General features: G+C 33.2%; 1 protein-coding gene across 2 annotated transcripts in view; it reads right to left on the reverse strand.

The window, feature by feature from the left end:
* Nucleotides 1-2,194: 2,194 nt before the first annotated feature.
* LOC143253462 (sodium- and chloride-dependent GABA transporter 1-like) overlaps nucleotides 2,195-24,265 on the reverse strand; it is a 35,134-nt gene continuing 13,063 nt past the window's right edge. Inside the window, exons 2-12 of one of the 2 annotated variants that reach the window (XM_076507429.1) lie at nucleotides 21,573-21,704; nucleotides 20,029-20,263; nucleotides 18,250-18,382; nucleotides 17,497-17,631; nucleotides 15,957-16,060; nucleotides 10,412-10,649; nucleotides 10,044-10,175; nucleotides 9,024-9,126; nucleotides 6,951-7,051; nucleotides 6,314-6,484; nucleotides 2,195-5,604 (exon numbers count right to left, since the gene is read on the reverse strand). In XM_076507429.1, coding sequence (XP_076363544.1) covers nucleotides 5,464-5,604; nucleotides 6,314-6,484; nucleotides 6,951-7,051; nucleotides 9,024-9,126; nucleotides 10,044-10,175; nucleotides 10,412-10,649; nucleotides 15,957-16,060; nucleotides 17,497-17,631; nucleotides 18,250-18,382; nucleotides 20,029-20,263; nucleotides 21,573-21,704 — 1,625 coding nt within the window. In that variant the 3' untranslated portion in view covers nucleotides 2,195-5,463. The remainder of the gene's footprint in view (nucleotides 5,605-6,313; nucleotides 6,485-6,950; nucleotides 7,052-9,023; nucleotides 9,127-10,043; nucleotides 10,176-10,411; nucleotides 10,650-15,956; nucleotides 16,061-17,496; nucleotides 17,632-18,249; nucleotides 18,383-20,028; nucleotides 20,264-21,572; nucleotides 21,705-24,265) is intronic. The other variant, XR_013029644.1, reaches the window with a different exon arrangement.

The raw sequence follows: 24,265 nt of genomic DNA on the forward strand, positions 1-24,265 counted from the left end.
GGAAGGCAGCTAGTCATCAACACCCACCGCCAACTCTTTTACCAATGGATAGTGAGAATGACCGTCACATTGTAACGCCCCCACGGCTGAAAGAACTAGCATGTTTGGTGTAACGGGAATTCGAACCCGCAACCCTCAGATTACGAGTCGAGTGCCTTAACCACCTGGCCATGCCGGGCCTTAATTAGAAATGTGACTGTAATTAGTTTTTAAATATATTTGACTAATGATGCATTGATTGTAATATCTCTTCATGAATAGTATTTTTTATTGCAAATTGTGACTTGTTTAATAATTATACAGATTTAAATTTGATATATTTTTGTTTGCTTTGTGTACTAGAATTGTTCATTTGGCTTCACAATCCACGGAGGGGACAGTGCTGTTGGCTGTGCTTTGGTGTATTAATTTAGATGTATTGTGTTGTTTACATATAAGAGGTTTGTGTGTGTGTGTCCAAATGAATGAATATTGAAAAGTTCGAGAGAAGGCTTGTCTCTTTTCAGACACTAAATATTTTTGAAATATCTCTAAGTTCAATTCTTGATACAAATTAACAGTAAGGAATCAGGTGACAATGTTTCCTGTTACCATAGGAAAAATATCTTCCATTTTAGTTACGGAACTTTGTTAGAGTTAGAAGATTAGCCTCACCCACGGGATCATATTGAATCAAAAGCTATTGGATTTTAAGTTAGAAAGAAATAAAAATTGCTCCTTCAGAGACCTAGTTTTTGGTTTTTTGAATTTCGCGCAAAGCTACACGAGGGCTGTCTGCGCTAGTCGTCCCCAATTTAGCAGTGTAAGACTAGAGGGAAGGCAGCTAGTTATCACCACCCACCGCCAATTATTGTGCTGCTCTTTTACCAACGGACAGTGGGATTGACCGTCACATTCTAACGCCCCCAAGGTTTGAAAGCGCGAGCATGTTTGGTGTGATGGGGATTTAAATCCGAGACCATCGGATTACGAGTCAACCGAGACCTGTAGTGAATTTTAAATCGACTATAATATTTTGGAAGAAGGAATATTTCATAGCTATCTTCAAAATTTTACACGTTATAGAAGATCCAGACCACCTTTCCATACAGCAACACGAGCGCAACTGATCCCAGAAAACAAATAAGTAACATATGTCTACCTCTCACATCTCTACGTTTCTCTTTATTTTTATTTAATATATTACAGTTTCCTTTAATTATTATTTGGGGGGGAGGTTGGAAAGAGCTCGTAAGTGGAATTTAGGTTTCACATAACTAAAATGTTGGTGAGATTTAGGGACAAACATCAGTGTGAGTGGGTTATTCGGAAAATTAATAAGACGATCAGTTAAGGTGCGAGTCAACCAGTTAAAAACGAGTTTGTAAGCCAGACTAGCGCTGATCATTTTGAGTTTTGTATTTCAACAAAATACCAATAGAAACTATTACAACAATATCATTTACTATATTTTATTACAAGTTATAGCTCTTACACCGTTAATATATTTACTACAATCTAACAGTTAAAGTAAGTTAAAACTGTTTTATTTCATTCTAATAATTAACAAAAACGAATATTATTCAAAGCAATTTGATTTACTGCATTTTAATTAAAATCAGATGAATATTGTTAACTGTTATTTACTTCAGCCTAAAAATTATAAAAAAAAAAGGAATATTGTCAAACAATATCTTATTTACTATGTTCAAATAATTAAATCAAAGGAGAATTGTTCAAGGTTATTTTACTCACGGCAGTTGTAGTAAAGGGATATTATTCAACTTTTATTTACTACATTTTAAATTAGAGCAAGAGAAATACAGTTAAGTGTTATTTTATTAAATAAGGCAAATAAATACCATTAAATGTTATTTTGCTTACTGCATTATAATATTCAAAATTAAGTTCGACCCACTATTCTAATTGGTTATATTTCATGTAAATAAAACTCACGAATTTCATAATTTTTCCTACGATTCTGGTAAAAACAAACCGTAAACACGAATAGTTGTTGAAATTTTTTTATATCAAAACTATAATTATTTTAAAAACATGATTGATAAAAACTTCTAATTTTTATACTAAATGAAATTAAAATATTAATAGGAAAAATATATGAAATCACAAATCAATAAATATACTTTTTCATTTCTGCAAAAAAAAACATCAACAAACAAAACACCAAATAAAAAACTGACACCAGAGTCCCAAGTTTAATAAATTTTAATATTTATTTCTTGCCCTGTTATATACACACTGCAAGCACAATTACATACAAATATACATTTAATCCATTTAATATATTTTCTTTAAATTTCTCAGTTTATATACATTTAAGCTGCCATCAATGGCTTATCAAAGATTGACGTCATCGTTAGCACCATCTATACCGCATTCGCTAATAAAATTGCAAAGTGCTAATGCAACGTATAAGCTTACAATAATAAACAGAATAAAAACATAAACACCTATTAAGTCATAGGCCAAATTTAAAAAGTTCATGTGAGAAAAAGGTTGAAATATAAGAAAAAGGCACTAGTCTAAATACCGCTTCCACACTCATTCGTATCACAACTTTATCTGATTTAGATTATCATAAGCAGAATCAGAAATGAAAATTTTGTGTTTGTAACATATGCTGTTGTTTTATACAGTCCGAGTTTATCCATGTATGGTCATAGAAGTCAGTGACTACAAAAACAAATAATTGTCAAGCCCAACATTTCTATATTGCGTTAATGCAACACCTTTTCATGGAGTTGTTACCCACTTTTGTTGATATAAAACCGACTACATAGGATAATGTAGAATTAACGTAACAGTTATATCGGCTAGGTTAATTTGTTAAGTTTCGTTTGTTGCGATGAAGTCATATGTCGTCTGTTGACAAACGTTACGAAAATTTTCAAAATGAAACAATAAAAGTTTCTGTGACGATTTGAAATAAGACGGAAATCTTTTGTATTACCGAGAAAGTGCCATTTTCTTGTATTCGACTGTAGACCCACCTGACGAGAACTCTGGAAATATTTAATCATCTGAGAAACACTTGTTTACCAGCTTGGTAAAACTGGTACAAAAATAAACATTGTTTGTTTATTTTTATATACAAAGTTGCACAAAGGGCTATGTGTCTTCTGCCCACAGCGAGTATCGGAGCCCAATTTTTAACGTTATAAAATTAAGCAAAGTGTTTCTACTTCGCCAATGTTTTACTGTATTTCAAATAGTTTCAAACATGATATTAATTTACAATCAATTTAACACACACATTCGCAGTTAGGGATTAATCGTATTTTAATTAATACAGGATTAAGTTCAAAAATAGAGAGCTTTCGATTAAAGCGGAACTGAGTGTATAAAAAACAAGCGCCGAATACCGAAAATTCTTATCACTGGTGAAACTTTATATGGTTCGTTTGTTTGTAGCTAAGTACAAAGCTACACAATGAGCTATCTGTGCTCTGCTCACCACGGGTATCGAAACCCGGTTTTTAGCGTTGAAAGTCTGTAAACACATCGCTGTTTCACCGAATGACATATTAACATGAAGCTCGCTAGGGATTTCTTAGTTATTCAAATGACGGTGTCTAATAGAATGTGAACAATTTCTATTCACTCATACTGGGATTCTCTATGTAATTTAAGTTTAGTTAAAATCGGTTCAACATACTGTATAACAATTAGTAGCAAACCACAATAAAATTTCTTAGAATCATCAACGACCATGTTTAATATTATCTGCATAAAAATATGAATTATGGTTACACAAGAAGACAGATACGCGTTGATTACAATTGAAGTAGTTTTATCTTACGGACATTTCACACTCCTAACAAGTACGTCGATTTCTGCAAACAAACAAGATATTTACAAAACAGCAAACCAACCATGGCTAAATCGTACCCAGTTTTACCTATTAGAGTTTTTGCAGAGAAATTCTCTATCAAAGTCTCGAAATCCTTCCTGAAAATAACACCCAAAAAGAAAACAGAAGAAATAAGCCCACTCACGTGCGTTTACGTATTCGAAACATCTTTGTTTGGGCTTTAAGACAACTGTTCGGGATATCTCGTGCTTTACAAAATTTTGTTTTTGGTGGTTTGAATTTGGTTATCGTTTAGTGCAAAGCTACACAGTGGATTATATGTGCTCTGCCCCCCGTGTTTATCGAAACTAAAATTTTATTGTTTTTACGCAGTGCAACGTACAGTTTGGTAAAATAATCACTACAGTGGTTAATGTACATTAAATGTTTTTGTTCCGTCAATGTGAACAGTTGTTTTCGATCCTCTAGAAAGTTTGTTTGTTTGTTTGTTTTTTGAATTTCGCACAAAGCTACTCGAGGGCTATCTGTGCTAGTCATCCCTAATTTAGCAGTGTAAGACTAGAGGGAAGGCAGCTAGTCATCACCACCCACCGCCAACTCTTGGGCCACTCTTTTACCAACGAATAGTGGGATTGATCGTCACATTATAACGCCCCCACGGCTGAAAGGGCGAGCATGTTTGGCGCGACAGGGATGCGAACCCGCGACCCTCAGATTACGAGTCGCACGCCTTAACACGCTTGGCCATGCCGGGCCGCCTCTAGAAAGTGGTTCAAGAGAATCTCCCCCCCCCCCATCACGGTATGTCTGCGGACTTACAACGCGAGAAACCGAGTTTCGATACCCGTGATTGGCAGAGCACACGTAACCCATTGTGTGGCTTTGTGCTTAATTACAAAACAAACAATCCAAGATAAATTTTTTGTTTGTTTGTTTCGAGAAAGAAACGAAAAGCCTTTGTCATTTTAATTTTGTCTCTAATTATTATTATTACTATTATTATTTTGGATTATCTTCCTTGAAAAAGAAATAATTTAAACCGTATTTCAAAAATTAGAATAAATCACACTAGAAATATAGCAAGGGGCTTGGGAGCACATTACACACAAAAACCACGTGAGTTTCTTTATTTGTCCAGAATTTGCCAGTGCGTTTGGGTTACCCCTTCTGAGAGTTTAAGAAATAACAAACAAAAGATAGATTGAAATTACTTATTAAAGTTCTTTCTTGAAGACACGAAGTTTAATTTTTCCTTTCTGCTTTCTCTATGAGCCTTGGATAAACAACGACATTAATTTATAATATGTACATTATGTCTGCTGGGAAACTAATTAAAATTTTAGTTGAAATAAACCATCTTGTTGCAACTTCATTAATATCGAAAAGTACAGAAATAAACCTTTAATAAGCTTCCAAATATAATAAATTAAAAACTGTATATTTCTAGTTAATAGTGTTTTACATTTCTATGAAATAATAACGATAAAAAATAAAACTGAGGATGAATAAAACTCGCCAAATTTACTAATGAATACAAATAGACCGAATGTTAGTTTATCAATCTTTAGGGAATGATCATTTGTAAAATTTGGCCTTCAAGAACAGACATAAGTGACTTGAAAGAAAGTTTCGTGCTATGGCGGCACATAGCTTTAGTTGAGATTCAGTGGCTTTTCTTCTTCCGCCTTATAAACAACAGCAACTTGGACTTCGGCATTTTCGTCAGTTCCAACAGAGATCAGTTCTTTTACAGGGGATGGTACCATAACTGGGCTTAAGCCTTTTTTCAGTCGCTGGAAATACACATAACATAATTATTTATAGTTTAAGCTGTGCTCACTCTCTGCTGATAATTGAAAGCTAAGTTGGTACTTAGCTATTTGTAGTGCTTTATATACAGAATTTATTATGCTAATTGATAGCATGATGAATAAGAAATGCAGAAAACGATCAATAGCTAGTTGCTGGAATCACTCTAATATACAACTGACAGAATAGAAACAATATTATTAACTCCCTTATGACGAAAATCATGAGTTTAACACACTGTTTCAAATCTTTGAGTTACAATTGAACAATATCTTGACAATACATTGGAATTCCTTTATTCACATTTGAAATTTTCAAAACAAACATTACAATGACAAGAGCTATACATCAGCTGCGTTACCTGGGAAGACAAGAGGGGGAACGTGTCCCCCTGAAAACTTAAATCTAAAAACGTTTCTGTTTAGTGAAGCTTATAACTAAATTCACTTAAATAAACACGTAAATTCCTATATAATATTACCAATGAAGTTTTTTCACTTGAATTCATAACACATCAATCTCGCTTACTGACAGAAACGAAAAGATTTATGAATCAAATTTAACCAGATTGATAAACGTCTACACATTTGCCACAAATTTTATAACAAAATGATTAAAACAATAAACTGATCAGAAAGAGTATATATATATATATTGTAGTAATTTTTGTTTTACTTAAATTTTCAAACTTACTTCTTTTAATGTCCCTGAAGTCGTCAAGAGATAATAGATGGCGTAACAAGGAATCCATACAATTGAGGCCACAGACATTCCCCAGCCAATCATCTCTCCCCACCAGGGGTACTTGTATATGTTAGCATAGGTGACGCCATCATATTTCAGTACAGAAAACAAAAATATTCCCTGAAAGCACAAGAACACACATAACAGGTAAACTCATAGGCAAAATTAAATTGACACTATTATTAACAACACAGGAACACCGGCGACTGATTGGACCATACAGTTTCGCTCTTGTTACGTCACAGCTTACCACACTAAATTAAATGGTGTGTATGTAAGACTGCGCAATGTTCCTCGCAGGAAACGAACGTCATATTACATGGCTGTAACGGTTATGTTGGAGAAAATACACAGAACGTAAATATGTTACTACTTGGTCAAAAGTTTCCATGAATTATTATAACAATCATTGACAAATAACGCTACTAAATATTTAAAACAACATTAATAACAAGCAAACAAAAAACTCCCCTTACGTGAAAAGAAATATTTCCCTTTGCTCGGGAAACAGAAAACAAACATTTTCTTCCATGTTTATGATAAATTATATTATGATATTCAAAGTACTATAAATCTTTTAACCCACCATAATGACAACAGGTGCCGCCACTATCCAACAGAAAACAAAATAATAGTTTGGCTGGAATCCAATCATATCTTGAATGTTGCGACAAATTTGTTTGGCACCTATATAGTGATACATATAAAACAAAAAAGAAGAGCTTATGATAGATTATTTATATCGTTTGAAGACGAAATGACTTAATCTACAAAATATCTGAAATATGAATCTTATTAAAATGTTTATACGGAGTACAACCTCTTACCGTTCGGCAGGGAAAAAAGAAAGAAAGAAAAAAAAAGCCTACATTTCTTGAAGCTCTTGACAGCCTACTTCCTTTAACTTCTAAAACTAACTAACTAAAATAAAAATTATCTAATGGTCACTGATGGACTTATATGTATATATGACCTTCAGTTCTCTGAAGGAAACCTTTTTCTACTTAATATTTGTGAAGTATCCTTGCTTGTCATATTTTACTGTATCATAATTCACACATTAACTGTTTATTTGATGTCTATTTTAGAAAGAAACCCAGCGCTACTATCGTTTAACTAGTCGAACGGTTAACTATTCAGCCTCAGGTTTTACTGTTTCCTTCCCTGGAATATATCGCCACAAAACATTGTTTTTTTGTTATTTTAGAGTTCACAAGAAGTGGCATGAAACATCGGCTGAATGATGGACATTATCAGGTTAACATGTGTGGAATATTGGCTGAATGATGGACGTGAAACATTATTAGATTGACAGGTGTGGTATACAGACTGAATGATGAACATTATGAGATTAACAGCTGTGGTACATTGAATGATACACATGAGATATTGATTAATTGGTAGGTGTGAGAATATCATCTAATTAGCAGTCTATCCTTTAGTATTAATTGAGTACACCATGCTATCACATTCTGTTTTACACTTTTAGCGTGTGTTTTCATAAATAATAAGGAACATTTAGTAATATATCTTGATCTTGCAAACATAAAGTTTTAATATTTTATACTGATGATAAATTACAGTTATTACGCAAAAACTATTGGCATTTTACTGTACAACTGAGGTAAAGGTACAACATATCATAGAATCAAGTATGAAACTGAGTGAAGCAAAGTTTGACATACCATAGATCTAAGAATTAAACTCAATGAAGCAATGGTTGATATATCATAGATTCAAGTGTTAAAGTGACTGAAGAAAAGGTTGACACATCATAGATTCAAGTATTAAAGTGACTGAAGAAAAGGTTGATATATCATAGATTCAAGTATTAAAGTGACTGAAGAAAAGGTTGATATATCATAGATTCAAGTATTAAAGTGACTGAAGAAAAGGTTGATATATCATAGATTCAACTATTAGAGTGGCTGAAGTAGAGGTTGGCATACCATAGATCCAAGTATTAAACAGATTGAAGTAAAGGTTTACATACCCATGGATCCAAGTATTAAACACAGTGAAGTAAAGGTTTACATACCCATAGATCCAAGTATTAAACACAGTGAAGTAAAGGTTTACATACCCATAGATCCAAGTATTAAACACAGTGAAGTAAAGGTTTACATACCCATAGATCCAAGTATTAAACCAAATGAAGTAAAGGTTTACATACCCATAGATCCAAGTATTAAACCAAATGAAGTAAAGGTTTATGTACCATAGATCCAAGTATTAAACACAGTGAAGTAAAGGTTTACATACCCATAGATCCAAGTATTAAACCACATGAAGTAAAGGTTTATGTACCATAGATCCAAGTATTAAACTGAGTGGAGTAAAGGTTTATGTACCATAGATCCAAGTATTAAACTGAGTGGAGTAAAGGTTTATGTACCATAGATCCAAGTATTAAACCAAATGAAGTAAAGGTTTATGTACCATAGATCCAAGTATTAAACCAAATGAAGTAAAGGTTTATGTACCATAGATCCAAGTATTAAACCAAATGAAGTAAAGGTTTACATACCATAGATCCAAGTATTAAACCAAATGAAGTAAAGGTTTACATACCATAGATCCAAGTATTAAACTGAGTGAAGTAAAGGTTTACGTACCATAGATCCAAGTATTAAACCAAATGAAGTAAAGGTTTACATACCATAGATCCAAGCGAACCCAACAATTTCGAAGAACACCACCGTCAATAGAGTAACACCGCTTGCTGAAAAATCATCCATGAGCTGAAACAGGTACTGTCCTCCCTGCAACAATACAATATTTCCTATTAATTTTATACCATACATTTACTACGTATTTAGAATGTAAACAAATACAGTACTTCCTACAAACTTTAGACCATACATTTACTACGTATTTAGAATGTAAACAAATACAATACTTCCTATCAATTTAACAGGTGTTTGTAATAGTGCGACTATTTCCACGAAACAATTTGAAATTAAAAAAGAATACTAAAGCAATTTACTTAATATACTAGAAGAGCGAGTTTATAGCCGCAGCACAGCGACTCGTAGAATGACTCTGAATGTCTTTGTTATTGTTTTTTTTTTTTCAAGCACAAACTTTAAACTCATAGATCCGTCATCTCTTGAATGCTTTGAAGTCTAATTACTGTTTTGAACTCAGGATATCAAACCATTACGATTTATGTATTTTACCATATCCAAGGCCTTAAAGTCTGATTTACTCTAATTCTTTCTGAAACAATTTCAATTTGAGGTAGGCTGGTAGACTCCTTAATGAGTAATAAAACTGAATCGGTAACGCGCGTGCTCCAGGCTTCATATTGCTGGCGTATAAAAATATAGCTAATAAAAGGTGAAGGGAAAGAGTCTCATAGGTTATTTACTTTAATCCTGCCTTTAAAAAATCAAGTGTCGCGGATATTGAGGATTTCCTCGTGTTTGGAACGTAAAGTGTTGATCATGAAGAGTGACATGCAATCAACTCTGCACGTGTAGGATTACGATTGTTTTCTTTTTCTTCAGAAATAAGCACAAAACTACACAATGGGCTATCTGTGCTCTGCCCACCACCGATTATGAGCTTCAGTTATAGATTCTGATTTACTTAGTATGTTTTAAAGTTATTTTGATCTCTTATTATAAATTTTAAGATTTTATTATAAGACAAATGCTGACAATAGTTCTATACTCACTTGAGTAACAAGAGGAATTCCCAAAATAAATTGGAAAACAACAACCAAAAAGGTAAAAAGTTTGCGACGAGGTCGAAGTACGTTTGGAAATTCATCCACAACCCCTGTGACGAAGGCCTCCACTGTACAAAACTGAAAAATGACATGTTGTTAGTGTTTTATCGGTAAACAAAACACTTCAAATACAACTGAGTCGTAGTAACAGAAGACTGGATAACTACAGCATTTTTATTTAGGTATTCTAGAGATAATTTATGTGACACTTTTTTTCACTGAAGGAATTAGAACTTTTCTCTTGTTGTAGAATTACAAAACTGATTTCTCACTTGCAGGAGATAACAGATATCTTTCTAGTATTCAAAACTTACCTGGCTATCAGTGCCCAGTACTATTAACATCAGGAAGAAAAGAACTGCCCATAAAGGGGCCAGTGGAAGTTGGACAACGACTTCCGGGTAAGCGAGAAAAGCCAAACCAGGGCCAGATCGGGCCACTTCTGAAACGTCCTTATTTTGGACGTGCGCCATGTGGCCAAGGACGGAGAATATCACGAGTCCGGAAAACAGACTGGTCCCGCTGCTAATACAGCAAACTATGAGCGAATCTCTGGAGAAAAATCAAAATACATCTCTGTCAGTTTTATAGATAAAACATGAACCAAATTAACCTTTAAAATAAGTCAATGGTTAGAATTCTACCTGAAAACAAAACGACCGTTTACGAAAGTTGATAGATGAGTAACAATAGAATCAATGTTATAAACATTAATTAAATAAGTAGTTTTATACCTTAGTTTAGAAAGAACTATATTACTTTCAACCTCTGAGTTTCATCATAATTCCAATAAAAACAGAGTAAAAATGCCTCTACAGAAAAAAAAATCAAAGAAAATAAAGGAGTACAGTTTAAAAATACCACTCTTTAAAACAGTAATTGTTTGTTTGTTATTAAGCCTAAATGTACAAATGGGGCTATCTGTGGAGTGCAAATCACGAGATAAAACAAAGCAATAAGATCTCCCTTCAAATGAGTTAAAAATTATGTATTTCCAAGTGTAAGTTTAAAACATACATTTATTTTAACAGGAACAAGTGTTCAATATTTCTTTCAAGAATAATAACATTAAAACGTTTCATATTTTACACTGTTGGTTTGTAAACGAGGATTTCCTGTCTTTAGGATAGTGTTTTTATCTAACAATAAAACAGTGCATCACGTTTTCGTTTGCTTTATGGTTGATCATTGGTTTATAGGTTATCTTTGTTTTATGGTTAATATTTATTTTATAGTTCATCTTTATTTAACACCTTGTCCTTGTTTTATAATTAATATTTATTTTATAGTTCATCTTTACTTAACGCCTTATGGTTAATATTTATTTTATACTTCATCTTTATTTTATGAATTAGTTTCGTAAGTCTTATTAGATCGTCCACTATGGGCTGATACGATAAATGTTATAACAGGTGGGTATACAGAGGTGTCAGAAGTGTTAACAGGTTCTATGGAAGGATTATAACAAAACGTTCCCAGATCTCACAATTTACGTTTTATACCACGTTCTCCATGGCTCGTGGAAAATGTTTCGCTCTCCTCGCCCTCATGTTAGATTCAGATGTGTTTCAATTTATCCTTCCAACACGGTTGCATTGTATGATATATTTAACGAGTTTACAATATCTGAGTCAAGTTTACTTAGACGTGAGATTACATTAATTGAAACTGGTAACCATAAGAACTGTTCACTTGGAAGGTTAACGTACAGTTTTTATCCTTCTCACAAACAACGTCTCTTTAAGATATCTCACAATCTGATCACAAGCCAGTATAGTAAAGCTTTTATGATATGCTACCTAGTTCAGTCTCACTTGTATATCATTACTGTACTAGACGAGAGTCACATCCCTGAAGATGTATCATCTAGTTTAATCTCACATGTATTCTGTTACTGTTTTACATGAGAGTCACACTCTGATGATGTATCATCTAGTTTAATCTCACCTGTATATATTACTGTACTACACGAGAGTCACACCCTGATTATGTATCATCTAGTTTAATCTCACCTGTATATATTATTGTACTACACGAGAGGCACACCCTGATTATGTATCATCTAGTTTAATCTCACCTGTATATATTACTGTACTACACGAGAGGCACACCCTGATTATGTATTATCCATTTTAATCTCACCTGTATATCTATTTCTGTACTTTGACTTTCTCATAGTGTAAAATTACTAGTGCACTATAAGGTTTTGTACCCACGTCACACTATCGAAGGATTCTGGCATAAAACAACTGGGCATGCGTATGGGATCAGATCAAATATATTACTTTTTTGAGATACATTCCTCATGGTAATTATTTAAAGGGTATTAATGTAGTTTCGAGGTGTAGAGTCACAGTCAGATGGTTACGAGTTTGATGTTGGCCTTCGTCCTGCTGTTGTGTCCTTGATCGAGACACTTAACTTCGCTTGTTCCAGTATACCTAGCTGTTAGAGTCTAACAGTTAGACGGACCTAACACCGGGCTTACGTATCTTGGACATGAGAAGTGTATCGTTGTGGTTTATGCCAGTACAAAAGTGGAAGATCTCTTTCAAGAAATAATCAGAACGATACTGTGAATTCCAGAGTTTTCACAGGATGTGGAGACATCCATAGAATTTTCTGACTCAGTCTATTTACCTTCTTTCTTATTGGTCCAAAAACGCACTGTCGCTTATTGTTCGATTTATGTTATTTTGTTAATGAAGCGGTAGAAAACTACCTTAAAACGTTAAATCGTAATTTACTTTTTCCTTTCATAAACTGAAACAAACTTTATGCTCTTTTTAAATACACAATAAAATGTGAATAATCATGAACAACAGACAGAAATTTATATAATGGTTATCTTTGTAATAAAAGATACGTTGTCTATATGGCCTGTCTTCATATCACACAAATTAATAAAACAAAAAGAGACACGTTGACTATATGATCTGTCTTTATACCAAAGAAATTAATAAAACAGATACATTACTTATCTCAGGGTCCTTAGTCATTGAAACAAAAACAGACATTGCTTATCTCCGAGTGCTCAGTCATTGAAACAAAAACAGACACGATGCTTTTCTCCGAGTCCTCAGTCATTGAAACAAAAACAGACACGTTGCTTATCTCCGAGTCCTCAGTCATTGCCTTCACAAATTAACGAGGTCGCGTCGGACACATGAGAAAACTTTTCCCGCCCACATACACTAACGTGAAAGGATGTTAGTTTAGCCCAAAAAGGGTGGTGAACTTTACGTCCTTTTTGTTTTTAAAATAATTTAAAAAACAAAACAAGAGTGAGAACCAAATAATATTTTGACATCTGCTCAAACATGATTGGGTAAACAACAAACCTCTCTTTCCTCCTATATTGCTATCGTGTTGTGATTATGGTAATTTATAACTTTTAACGGTTTCGTTAAACATTTTTCTCCCCGTATTTCTCCTACTGAGTCAACCATAAGTCTATGGTTCTCGCATACAAAAATTCAAGGTTGGATACAATGCCGTGGGTAGAGTGTTGATAACGTATGTTTCTGCAATTCTTGTCAGAAAACTTGAAATCTGATACAAACTACTACGTAGGTGGCGTTATAATGAATATAATGACGCATGTGATGTAATGGTCACACTGCTGTACAACACTTGCCTATAAAAATATGCTTATTTAAATCACGACTTCTGTGTTCCAAAACTCGTACCAAATTACGCGAAGTTGGCGTGTTTTCTGTGAATTAATGTACACAGATAAGAAAACTAAGCTGTTATTGCTATCTTATAATCATGAACACCATATAAAACGGTTGTATTAAGTCTCTTATTACTTATATGCACATACCGGAAATTTACATAGAATTTACAAAAATTCTTTGTCATCGGGAGAGGAGGGTGGAGAGAAAATAAAACACCCTTTTAGACTACCAATCCGGACGGACTGAAAGATAATTTTATTATAGTCTAGATCCAATGCTACGGTTTAAAATACGTAGCCTAGTCCCCAACTTTAAAATTTAAAATACGTAGCCTAGTCCCCAACTTTAAAGTTTAAAATACGGAGCCTAGTCCCCAATTTTAAAATTTAAAATATGTAGACTAGTCCCTAACCTTAAAATTTAAAATACGTAGCTTAGTTCCCAACCTTAAAATTTAAAGTACGTAGCTTAATCCCCAACCTTAAAATTTAAAATACGTAATCCAGTCCCCACCTTAAAATTTAAAATGCATAGCCTAGTCCCCAATTTTAAAATTTAAAATATGTAGACTAGTCCCTAACCTTAAAATTTAAAATACGTAGACTAGTCCCTAACCTTAAAATTTAAAATATGTAGTCTAGTTCCCAACCTTAAAATTTAAAGTACGTAGCTTAATCCCCAACATTAAAATTTAAAATACGTAATTCAGTCCCCACCTTAAAATTTAAAATGCATAGCCCGGTCTCCAATTTTAGAATTTAATTAAAATACATAGCCTAGTCCCCAAACTTAAATTTTAAAATAAGTAGCCTGGTTCTCAACCTTGAAATTTAAAATACGTAACCTAGTCCCCAACCTTAAAATTTAACATACATAGTCTAGTCCCTAATTGTAGAATTTAAAATAAGTAGCCTAGTCCCCAAACTTAAAATCTAAAATAAGTAGCCTGGTTCCCAACTTTAAAATTTAAAATACGTAGCTTAGTCCCCAATTTTAAAATTTAAAATACGTAGCCTAGTCCCCAATTTTAAAATTTCAAATAAGTAGCCTAGTCCCCAACCTTAAAATTTAAAATACGTAACTTAGTCCCCAACCTTAAAATTTAAAATACGTAACCTAGTCCCCACCTTAAAATTTAAAATACATAACCTAGTTCCCACCTTAAAATTTAAAATAAGTAGTCTAGTCCCCAACCTTAATATTTAAAATACGTAGCCTAGTCCCCAATTTTAAAATTTAAAATACGTAGCCTAGTCCCCAATTTTAAAAATTCAAATACGTAACTTAGTCCCCAACCTTAAAATTTAAAATACGTAACCTAGTCCCCACCTTAAAATTTAAAATAAGTAGGCTAGTCCCCAACCTTAAAATTAAAAATACGTAGCCTAGTCCCCAATTTTAAAATTTAAAATACATAGTTTAATCCCTAACCTTAAAATTAAAATACGTTGCCTAGTCCCTTGCGTTACAATTTAAAATACGTAGCATAGTCCCCCACCTTAAAATTTAAAATAAGTAGCCTAGTCCCTTGCGTTACAATTTAAAATATATAGCCTCGTCCTCAAAGTTACAATTTAAAATACGTAGCCTAGTACCCAACCTTAAAAGTTAAAATACATAGTTTAATCCCTAACCTTAAAATTTAAAATGAGTATTCTAGTCCCCAACCTTAAAATTTAAAATACGTCAAATAGGTCAAAATAGCATAGAACTACACAGTGGGCTATACGTACAATACCCATCACAGGAATCGAATCCTGACATTTAGCTTACCCAATTTTGTAGTGGTTAAGTCTGGATATGTGTTTAACACCCCACCCTAAAGGTTTAGTAGAATATTTCGAAGATTAAAATAAACACATTTCTTTGTTGAATGAAAGGAAATTAATTCAATGTTTTCTTTCAACGAAATTACTTTCAGTAATTAGGCTTAACAACTTAAATATGAAAATTATGACAATACTTGTTATAACTTCTTTCAGTAATTAAGCTTAACAACTTACTATAAAAATTATGATACTTGTTATAACATCTTTCAGTAATTTTGCTTAACAGCTTACCTATAAAAATTATGACGACACTTATAATTTCTTTCAATAATTAGGCTTAATAGCTTACCTATGAAAATTATAATGATACTTGTTATAATTTATTTCGGTAATTAGACTTAACAGCTTACCTATGAAAATTATGATGATACTTGTTATAGCTTCCAAGTGCCACATTAGCTCCAATACCTATTCCATACGAGAACAGTACTTGAGTCCCTGCTTTCACCCACACCTTTAGCCAAGAAAGAAAAATATTAAACGTTTCTTTTTCGTTTTTATAAAACACGCTGAACAAAATACATTAGAGTACATAAGAGTTAAAGCAACCACCTGACAACTCTTGGTAGGCCTTCCTTCATTGAATTTGAAATGGTTAATACGTTCATAGATTGCACTAGTTATGTTACGAAACCGAGAACGTTTAGTAATATACATGTTGAAATATCATTAAGTTAGGAGTACTCAATTTAGTAGCTACGTTTCTTATATAACAATTTATTTTACAGAAATTTTAGGATAACAGATCAATGTCAAAATATGGTACCTGCTGGTAAGTTATTAATAAAACTAGGGTAGTAGTTTTTGTTTTACTGAAGTTGATTGTAGGAGTTATAAAACTATTTGATATATTTGGGTCTTTTTATCTCTTTAAAACAATTTAGTACCATGTTTCTTTCAGTAAGTGGCATCATATTTACTTGAACCAACAAAAATTTATTATCACTTCTCGTTGAATGTCTAAATGCTTAATTTAATTATTTTATATATTCGATTAGTGACGCTCTTTATTGATTTAGTGGTTATTGTATTTGTATTTGAATTTCACGCAAAGCCACACAAGGGCTATCTGCACTAGCCGTCCCTAATTTAGCAGTGTATGACTTGAGGGAAGGCAGCTAGTCTTCACCGACAACTCTTGGGCTACTCTTTTACCAACGAATAGTGGGATTGACCGTCACATTATAACGCCCCCACGGCCTGGAGGACGAGCATGTTTGGTGCCACCGGGATTGGAAGCCGCGACCCTCGGATTACGAATCGAACGCCTTAACACGCTAGGCCTTGCCGAGCCTTATTTAGTGGTCCTACATATAAATATCTATTTACTAAAAACGTAATTTCAAACTTTTATAGGCTTGTAAAAACGTGTTTTTGTTCTGAAATAAAAAGAAACACTTTTTTAAATTTATTTTACATGGTAATCGCTATGAATAACTAGAATCTTATGAAAATAAATTATTTCTAATAATATTTTTAATTCTATGAATCCCTGTACCCTATGTATTTGTATGTTTTTCATATAACAAAGCCACATCAGGCCATCTGTTAAGCCCACCGAGGGGAATCGAACCTTTGATTTTAGCGTAGTAAATCCGTAGACTTACAGCTGTACTAGTAGGAGATCCCCATACCCTATATGTTAAGGGATCGATAGAGACAATCAGTGTTCTGTACATCTAATCTTGTGAGTTAGGCCTTGCAATTTCTCCATGTACTTTAGAGACAAAAGACCTTGTTTGTCATGTGTTTCGTTTGTGCGAAAGAAATGCCTAGAAAAAAGGACACTAATTTTACAACGTACTTAATCTAACTTGCTGTTAGAAATTAATAGCAAACATAATCAACAGACGAGTAAAGCTTATTTGGTAAACACTACTTGTACTTCACCTGTGGGTCCGTAAGTTTATCAAACTCAGGTTTGACATAATATATTAGTCCTGTTGAAGCGCCCTCTAGAGTTATTCCACGACCAAATAACACCAACAGAAGGACGTAGGGGAAAATGGCGGTAAACCAAATAATCTAGCGAGAAAAATCAACAAAAGAAAACAAACGAAATAAGAATGAAAAGGTGCAATGTAAGAAATCCAGAACAAATTTTTCTTAGATTACTGAAATAATGAAAAAAACACAACATAAAATACAATATATAAAAAAACATGAAAATATCATCTTAATTTCCTTGATATGTTTGCATGCAGACATTTACCTGGTTTGAGAGTGAAATTATATGTTACTAACCGGTAGGTTATCAGATTGTAATTAAATACTGTTATTCGTTGCATAATAATAAAGTCCATGCAACAATCGCAACGTTTTTTCTAATTTGATATCAGTGTATACATGTCTTGAAGAGAGTAGCTATAAATAGATTAACTTTAATCTTTTCCAAGCAGCAACATTAAAATTCATTAAATGAACGCGTGGTATCTGAGATAATGAAAAAGTGGAAGTGTTGAGAGTGGAAACCATCCCAAAATAGTACAAGAATTCTTTACGAGATGTCGCAGCTCTTTTACTACCTACTTCAGTTAATATTTTTAGAAGCGAGACACATGTAATCCTAGTGTTGTGGTGTTTTGTGTATATGTGTGTATGTATGTGTTTTAGCTTCGAGAAAAAGTACTAAGCCTGACTAACCTTTCCACTTTGGTGCAGCCCTCTCCAGATCACCATGTAGACCAAAACCCAAGCAAACAGGAGCAACAGAACCAGTTCCATTCTTACCTCGCCTATATCGTGAAGTCCTGCAGTTAGCCCTAACACGTGGTTACTGAAAAGAAGAGTAACATTCGGTTATTAACATATTACGTAAAGCACAGAAGTAAAAAGACGTAGAATAAATGACTATACAACGATGTTTCAACATAAAACTTTGTGCTACTTTAAAACTGGAAGTTAATCCAACTTATTTTAGATGGGAAAGAAGATCCAGTACATACCAGACTGGATTTTATTGGTTTGAAATACCATAAACGAATCTAATTTAATTGAAATTCATTAAATTAATGTTTAAAAAACAAAGAAATGCAAATACAAACATTAACTGAAAATTTAAGAAAATGTCTTAATGTGGGAAGGGTGGAAATAAAATAGCATGCTCTCTGATAATAAAAGTAACATATGTAATACTTTACTTGCCAAAGTGTTAACGAAACGTTTAACTACGTACATCAAAAACGCAGTTTGGAAATATTAAAGTTTCCGATACTTGTCAAGGAATTCAACAAATCACAATGAAGCCAAGATACGGAAAACACATTTGGGGAAGGGGAGATGGTTGTTGTTGCCAAAGGCATATTTTGTATTAGTTTCCTTTGCATCCTGGTGAGACTGGTGAATAATTTAGAAAACTAATGGTGGATTCAGGGTTCAATTCCCGCAACAGGTATTACAGAAATGTATCATCATTGTATCACTTTGTGCTGAAACAAAATCATAATTTTTTAAAGAAGTTGAAATATAAATGTCCCACATTAGATGTATATAAATCAAAAAGAGTAATAAGTTGATCAGAAGGGAAATGAGACAGCAGAACAAAAAAGAAAAAAACGAATGAGTAACCAAAAACATAGAAAACAAAGCCAGCGTCAGAAAAAGGAGCAAAATAGAACAATTAAATGAAAAATGGCAGCTGTCAAAAATAGTTCCGTGGCATAATGGTGGTCGAAAACACGAAGTAATGAAAGCACTAGATGTTGGAACACATTAATGACCGAGTTTGCTGATCAGGTGAGGAATAAGTTGGGTGTGTATATGAAGTAATAATTTGTTGTGGAGTACGACAAAAGAGATAACTGAATCAAAATATCGAAGAGGATATATAGTTCATTAAATGATAGGACAAATGGTTGGATGAAAGAAAGAACCACTTGATAGAATGAGGAATAAAAATTGGAAAATGAATCAAATAACAACTCTGAAGAAAAGTAAAAGATAGTTAGTCACATGAAACTTAGGGGAAACAATAGATGGCTGAATGGATGTATAAAGATATTAATAGAAGAAACATGTCAGGAAAGATGTAGGAAGTATGGCTTTTGTTAAAGAAATGAATGAAAGAAACAGATGACAAAAGCTGTTGAAGGGACGGTTTAGTTAAAGTGGTAAGTATAAGAAATGCATGGGAAGAGGGCATGATATAGAAAGCACACAAGGGATTGGATCGAGAAGATGGTGTTTTAGAAAAAAGACATGAACCTGAAAAACATGTAGAATGATAGAGAACACATAACTTTACTTTCTATTTATTTTTCACAAAATAGTGTTTCTGTAAACATATTTTTTATCATTATTAAACAAATTTTTTTCAGACATAAAGACAGGGAAGAAAGCAGGACTCCAGATGAAACCAAAACCAAAACAAAATTGCTCGGTTGGGGAGATTAGCGTTTTAGATTTTATAAGATTATTACTCACTCCCAGTACTCTTTGACGGGAGAGATGGTTTCGTTGAGTGTCAGGTTTCTGGCGGTTAGTGTGGTTATATTATCTCCAGGAGAGAAGCAGTTCTCTGTATTCCAGGATTGTCCACATTTCTCCCAAGGTAAGTAACGTCTAAAAGAATTGATTACGTAGAATAGGGTATAAGCGATAAGAACAATATAATAGATGTTACAGAGTCCAATCATGGTCATGGAAGCAAAACCAATCCCTGTAAAAAGAAAAAGAAACGCACCAATAAAATTAAACGTTTCTAACCAAACTGAAAATAAAACTTGAAATATATTAATAAGTAAGACACCAATTTAAGAAATTAGGCAAATCTGATATTTAAATGTGTGCCACAAGTGTAGTGGAGCCAAAATATCTAAATAGATGGAATTCTTCTTATGCTTATCTGGACTTAACACTGGTCCTTTTTGGAGCTCCAGGTGGAGTGTTGCTCCTTTTCTCAGAGCCTCCCCTCCAAATAGTTAAAGTTAAGTCTGAATGGTTATATCGCTAAAAACTGAGTTTGAATACCCGTGATGGGCACAGTACAGATAGCCTACTGTGTTGTTTTACTTCTAACAACAAACTAATTAACATTCTTAGAAGCTGGTATCAAATTCCGTTTTTTTTCTCGTATTTCTCGACAATTCAGTTTCAATGATGCATGAAAAGGTAGCATCAACTTGCAGAAGACTTGTCATTGCGAGGCCAAGTTCTAGCAGAAGTGTTTCTTTGAGGATAGTTTTACCATTTCATATAAGGCTTCAGAGCCAAGTTCTCAAGTACCTTGAGGTCTAAACAGGTAGTTAATTGAAACCATTACTTATAGTCGACTTTCAAAACAAAATGTCAACATGTTTCTTCAAATCTTCGTTAACCCATAGCAACAAGACTTCTTTGACGTGCTATATAAATTATAACTGGGCATATACTAAAAATGTTAGAATGTCGTAGCGATTATGTATTTCACTTTCAATTTTTTCTTCGTGTTACCTTGGGTCTTTGTATCGTTTATGATTAAGTTAATACAATACATTGATAACAATACAATAACAAAGCAATAAGGTAATTGTACAGCAGTACAAGTTTTAATAGTTGACATTGATATACATATATTAAGTTAGATCTATCATAAATATGTCAAGTTCAACCTTTCTACTGTCTTCTTGTTTAGGTTCTTTCCTGTCTTACCTTTAAAACAACAACAAAAGTCTATAAAAGTTTAGACAAAATGAATGTTTTGTAATCTAAGCTATCGTCACTAAATATCCTGGTCTAATACCGTCTATATTAGCCAATTACAGCCTCTTGTTATGCTAAAAGGTAACATATAATAGTTTATATAGTGGGTAATTAAGGTATAAAACAATGAGATAATGTTGGTCCTTATAGAACAGGTACTGAGTTCCATGATGACTTTATGTAATAAGTACCATATCTTTTTAATTCCTAAAAAAAATATTATATTTCCTATGTTTCTCATTTTTAGATTAGGGAATTAAGGGATATAACAGTTACCAGTTTCTCACCTTTTAGTACCGGTACTAAGTTCCATATTGCAATCCCTCCAGTGCTCATGTACTGGCCTATTGACACTTCCATTAAAAATAGTGGTATTCCACAAAAGATAATGCTCAGAAAGTAAGGCAGGAGAAAGGCACCTGAACAAAATAACAATGAAATATTAAACGTTATTAAAACGTTGTTGTAAACAACTGTTAACAATTGATTAGCACCTGAATAAAATAATAATTAAATATTAAACGTTGTTGTAAACAGTTGTTAACCATCAACCAACTTCTCTAGAGTAAGAATCGGGGATGAAAATAGTAAATGTACCATTAGATAAAACAAGGTTATACATTTCACGAAATACATTCTAAAGCTAGGAATGTTAAGTTCAAACATACTACAGGTTATAATAGTTCGGAAAGGATCGATCACAGAACCTACAGAACATATGAATGAGGGTTAACTGCACGTTTATGTTATCATTTATAATTATATAATAAATGCATACAGACTTAACACCATAATACATTGTGGGTAAATTCTAGTTTAGCGGACGAAACTTTCTGTAATACAAATCTACTATTTATTTCATCTCAGTGCAACCAACAATGCCCCTGAACACTAACTTTTAACAAAACCAACAATGTCCCTGAACACTAACTTTTAACAAAACCGATAATGATCCTGAACTTTGATCTGTAATTGAAGCTTCATTATTAAAAATCAAGTAACTGAAACAAAAGTCATGACAATATATCCGCTTATTAACTTATCGTAGAACTTATAATAAAAATTATGTATACTTATGTGAAGAAGATATATACCGACACAAGATAACATGTTTCACTCTTTAATAGTCAGTTATTAGGAAAACATCTTTTTATTCTAAAATCAAACGAATAAATATCTGACTCTTTTTACCAGTTCGATAGCGGACAACGATATGAACTGTGTTACATTACTGAAGTGACAATAACTTGGTCTTAGACGAAAGGACATATGTAAAAAAATCGGAGACGTGTAAGTTTTATTCTGTTGCAGTGTTTTGAGGAGAAACGTGGTATCAAAACAAAATATTTGAAAATAAACTTTTTTTATATAGGTGGAGCTGCAACATTCGTCACAGAAAAAATCAGAAACAATGAATATTTAAAAGTCATTTTGCTGATTTGGAGCTTACTGTCATAACAATAACTGTGATTTTGTTTAATGCATGTCTCACTTGCCAGGAGGTGTGATTACCGGTCAAACATTAAGAATTGCAAGTTTAATACCTTACACATATAAATATTTATAGCTCTCATGTTCCGGAATAATAAGAGCAAGTTTATGTCGTATTAAAAGAAAAGGATAACATAAAAATTATTAATTCACTCGAATCAATTTAATGTTGAATGTCTGTTCTGATGGGCAACTTCTTGTCAAGTATAATTACATACCATTCTCTATTTAATTCATGAACAAAATTTCAGCTGTGGGGCGTTATAATGTTACGATCAATCTCATTATTCGTTGGTAAACATTAGTCCAAGATTTGGTGGCGGGCGGTGTTGACTGGCTATCTTCTCTCTAGTCTATTACTGTAGGTTGGGCTTATAATGTTTATACGCTAGGTCCATTAGGTTTATATGTTAGATCTACATGCATTTAGGTTAGATGGATTATGCTTATACGTTAGGCCTACTATTTTTTAACAGTTTAATCATATTCAAAATTCTTAACGTGGCCATTTTTATACATGAAACATAAAATTGTTTTAATTTTCAACACTGTAATTAATCTACATAACATAAACTCATTAAAGCTACGAACGTAAACTGCAATGATCCTTTTGTATCCTAACCAGTTCCAGCAGCACAATAATCGATGGGGGGGGAAGAGTAATTGCTTCCCCTAGATTTGTTCAATGAGAAACGATCGGGAGCAGTTCCCTGATGGAACAGCGGTAAGTCTACGAACTTACAATGCAAAAAATTCGTGGTTCATCTCCTCGCGGTAGAAGAAGTAAATAGCCACATTGGGCTATTACAATAAAGTACAGGAATTCACATAGAGGTCGAAAAACATTAATATTTCCATTTGGATACTCTAAATTTTCATTGGTCAAAATTTAAAAAGAAATTATAAATAATATAGTGCAACTCAGTAAGAAAACCGTTCCTCTGTAAGTGATATTTGACAATTTCAGGTTTGGTGATAGTAGTCTCTGCCTTTGTCAAAAAAAGTAACAAAAATAAGTCCTAATGTCACTGCTACGCTTTTAATAACGAAGATATTTTTATATATTAATGGTGTGTTTTCTAACACCTACTGCTACACTTTTAACAATTAAGAAAGATATTTTTATACGTTAAAGTGTATTTTTTGTAACACCAAGTACGTAACATGAATGTCTCAAGCAACCAAAACATTGAGAAGTTTTTAAAATACATACTGACACGTGAGTGCTACGTGCGCTCGCGCTCATCGTTACTTTACTATGCTATTCTGGCGTTCTTCCAAAGATTCCAGTCTCGTTGCACTACCTCGTCTAATACCCAAATTAGTTCACTCACGAGGATCGACCAAGTCGTGAAACCTAACCTTTTAGGTTCTGCCTGCCAGATTCGTATTTGGAGGCAGTAAAAATATTCGATTTATTCTTATAACATCACCTTCAGAGAGACACAAAATATATAAAATCGACCGTCAACATTCTTCCAAGATGCTC

The sequence above is a fragment of the Tachypleus tridentatus genome, chromosome 6 (assembly GCF_004210375.1).
Source record: "Tachypleus tridentatus isolate NWPU-2018 chromosome 6, ASM421037v1, whole genome shotgun sequence".
In the NCBI taxonomy this organism is placed as follows: Eukaryota; Metazoa; Arthropoda; class Merostomata; order Xiphosura; family Limulidae; genus Tachypleus; species Tachypleus tridentatus.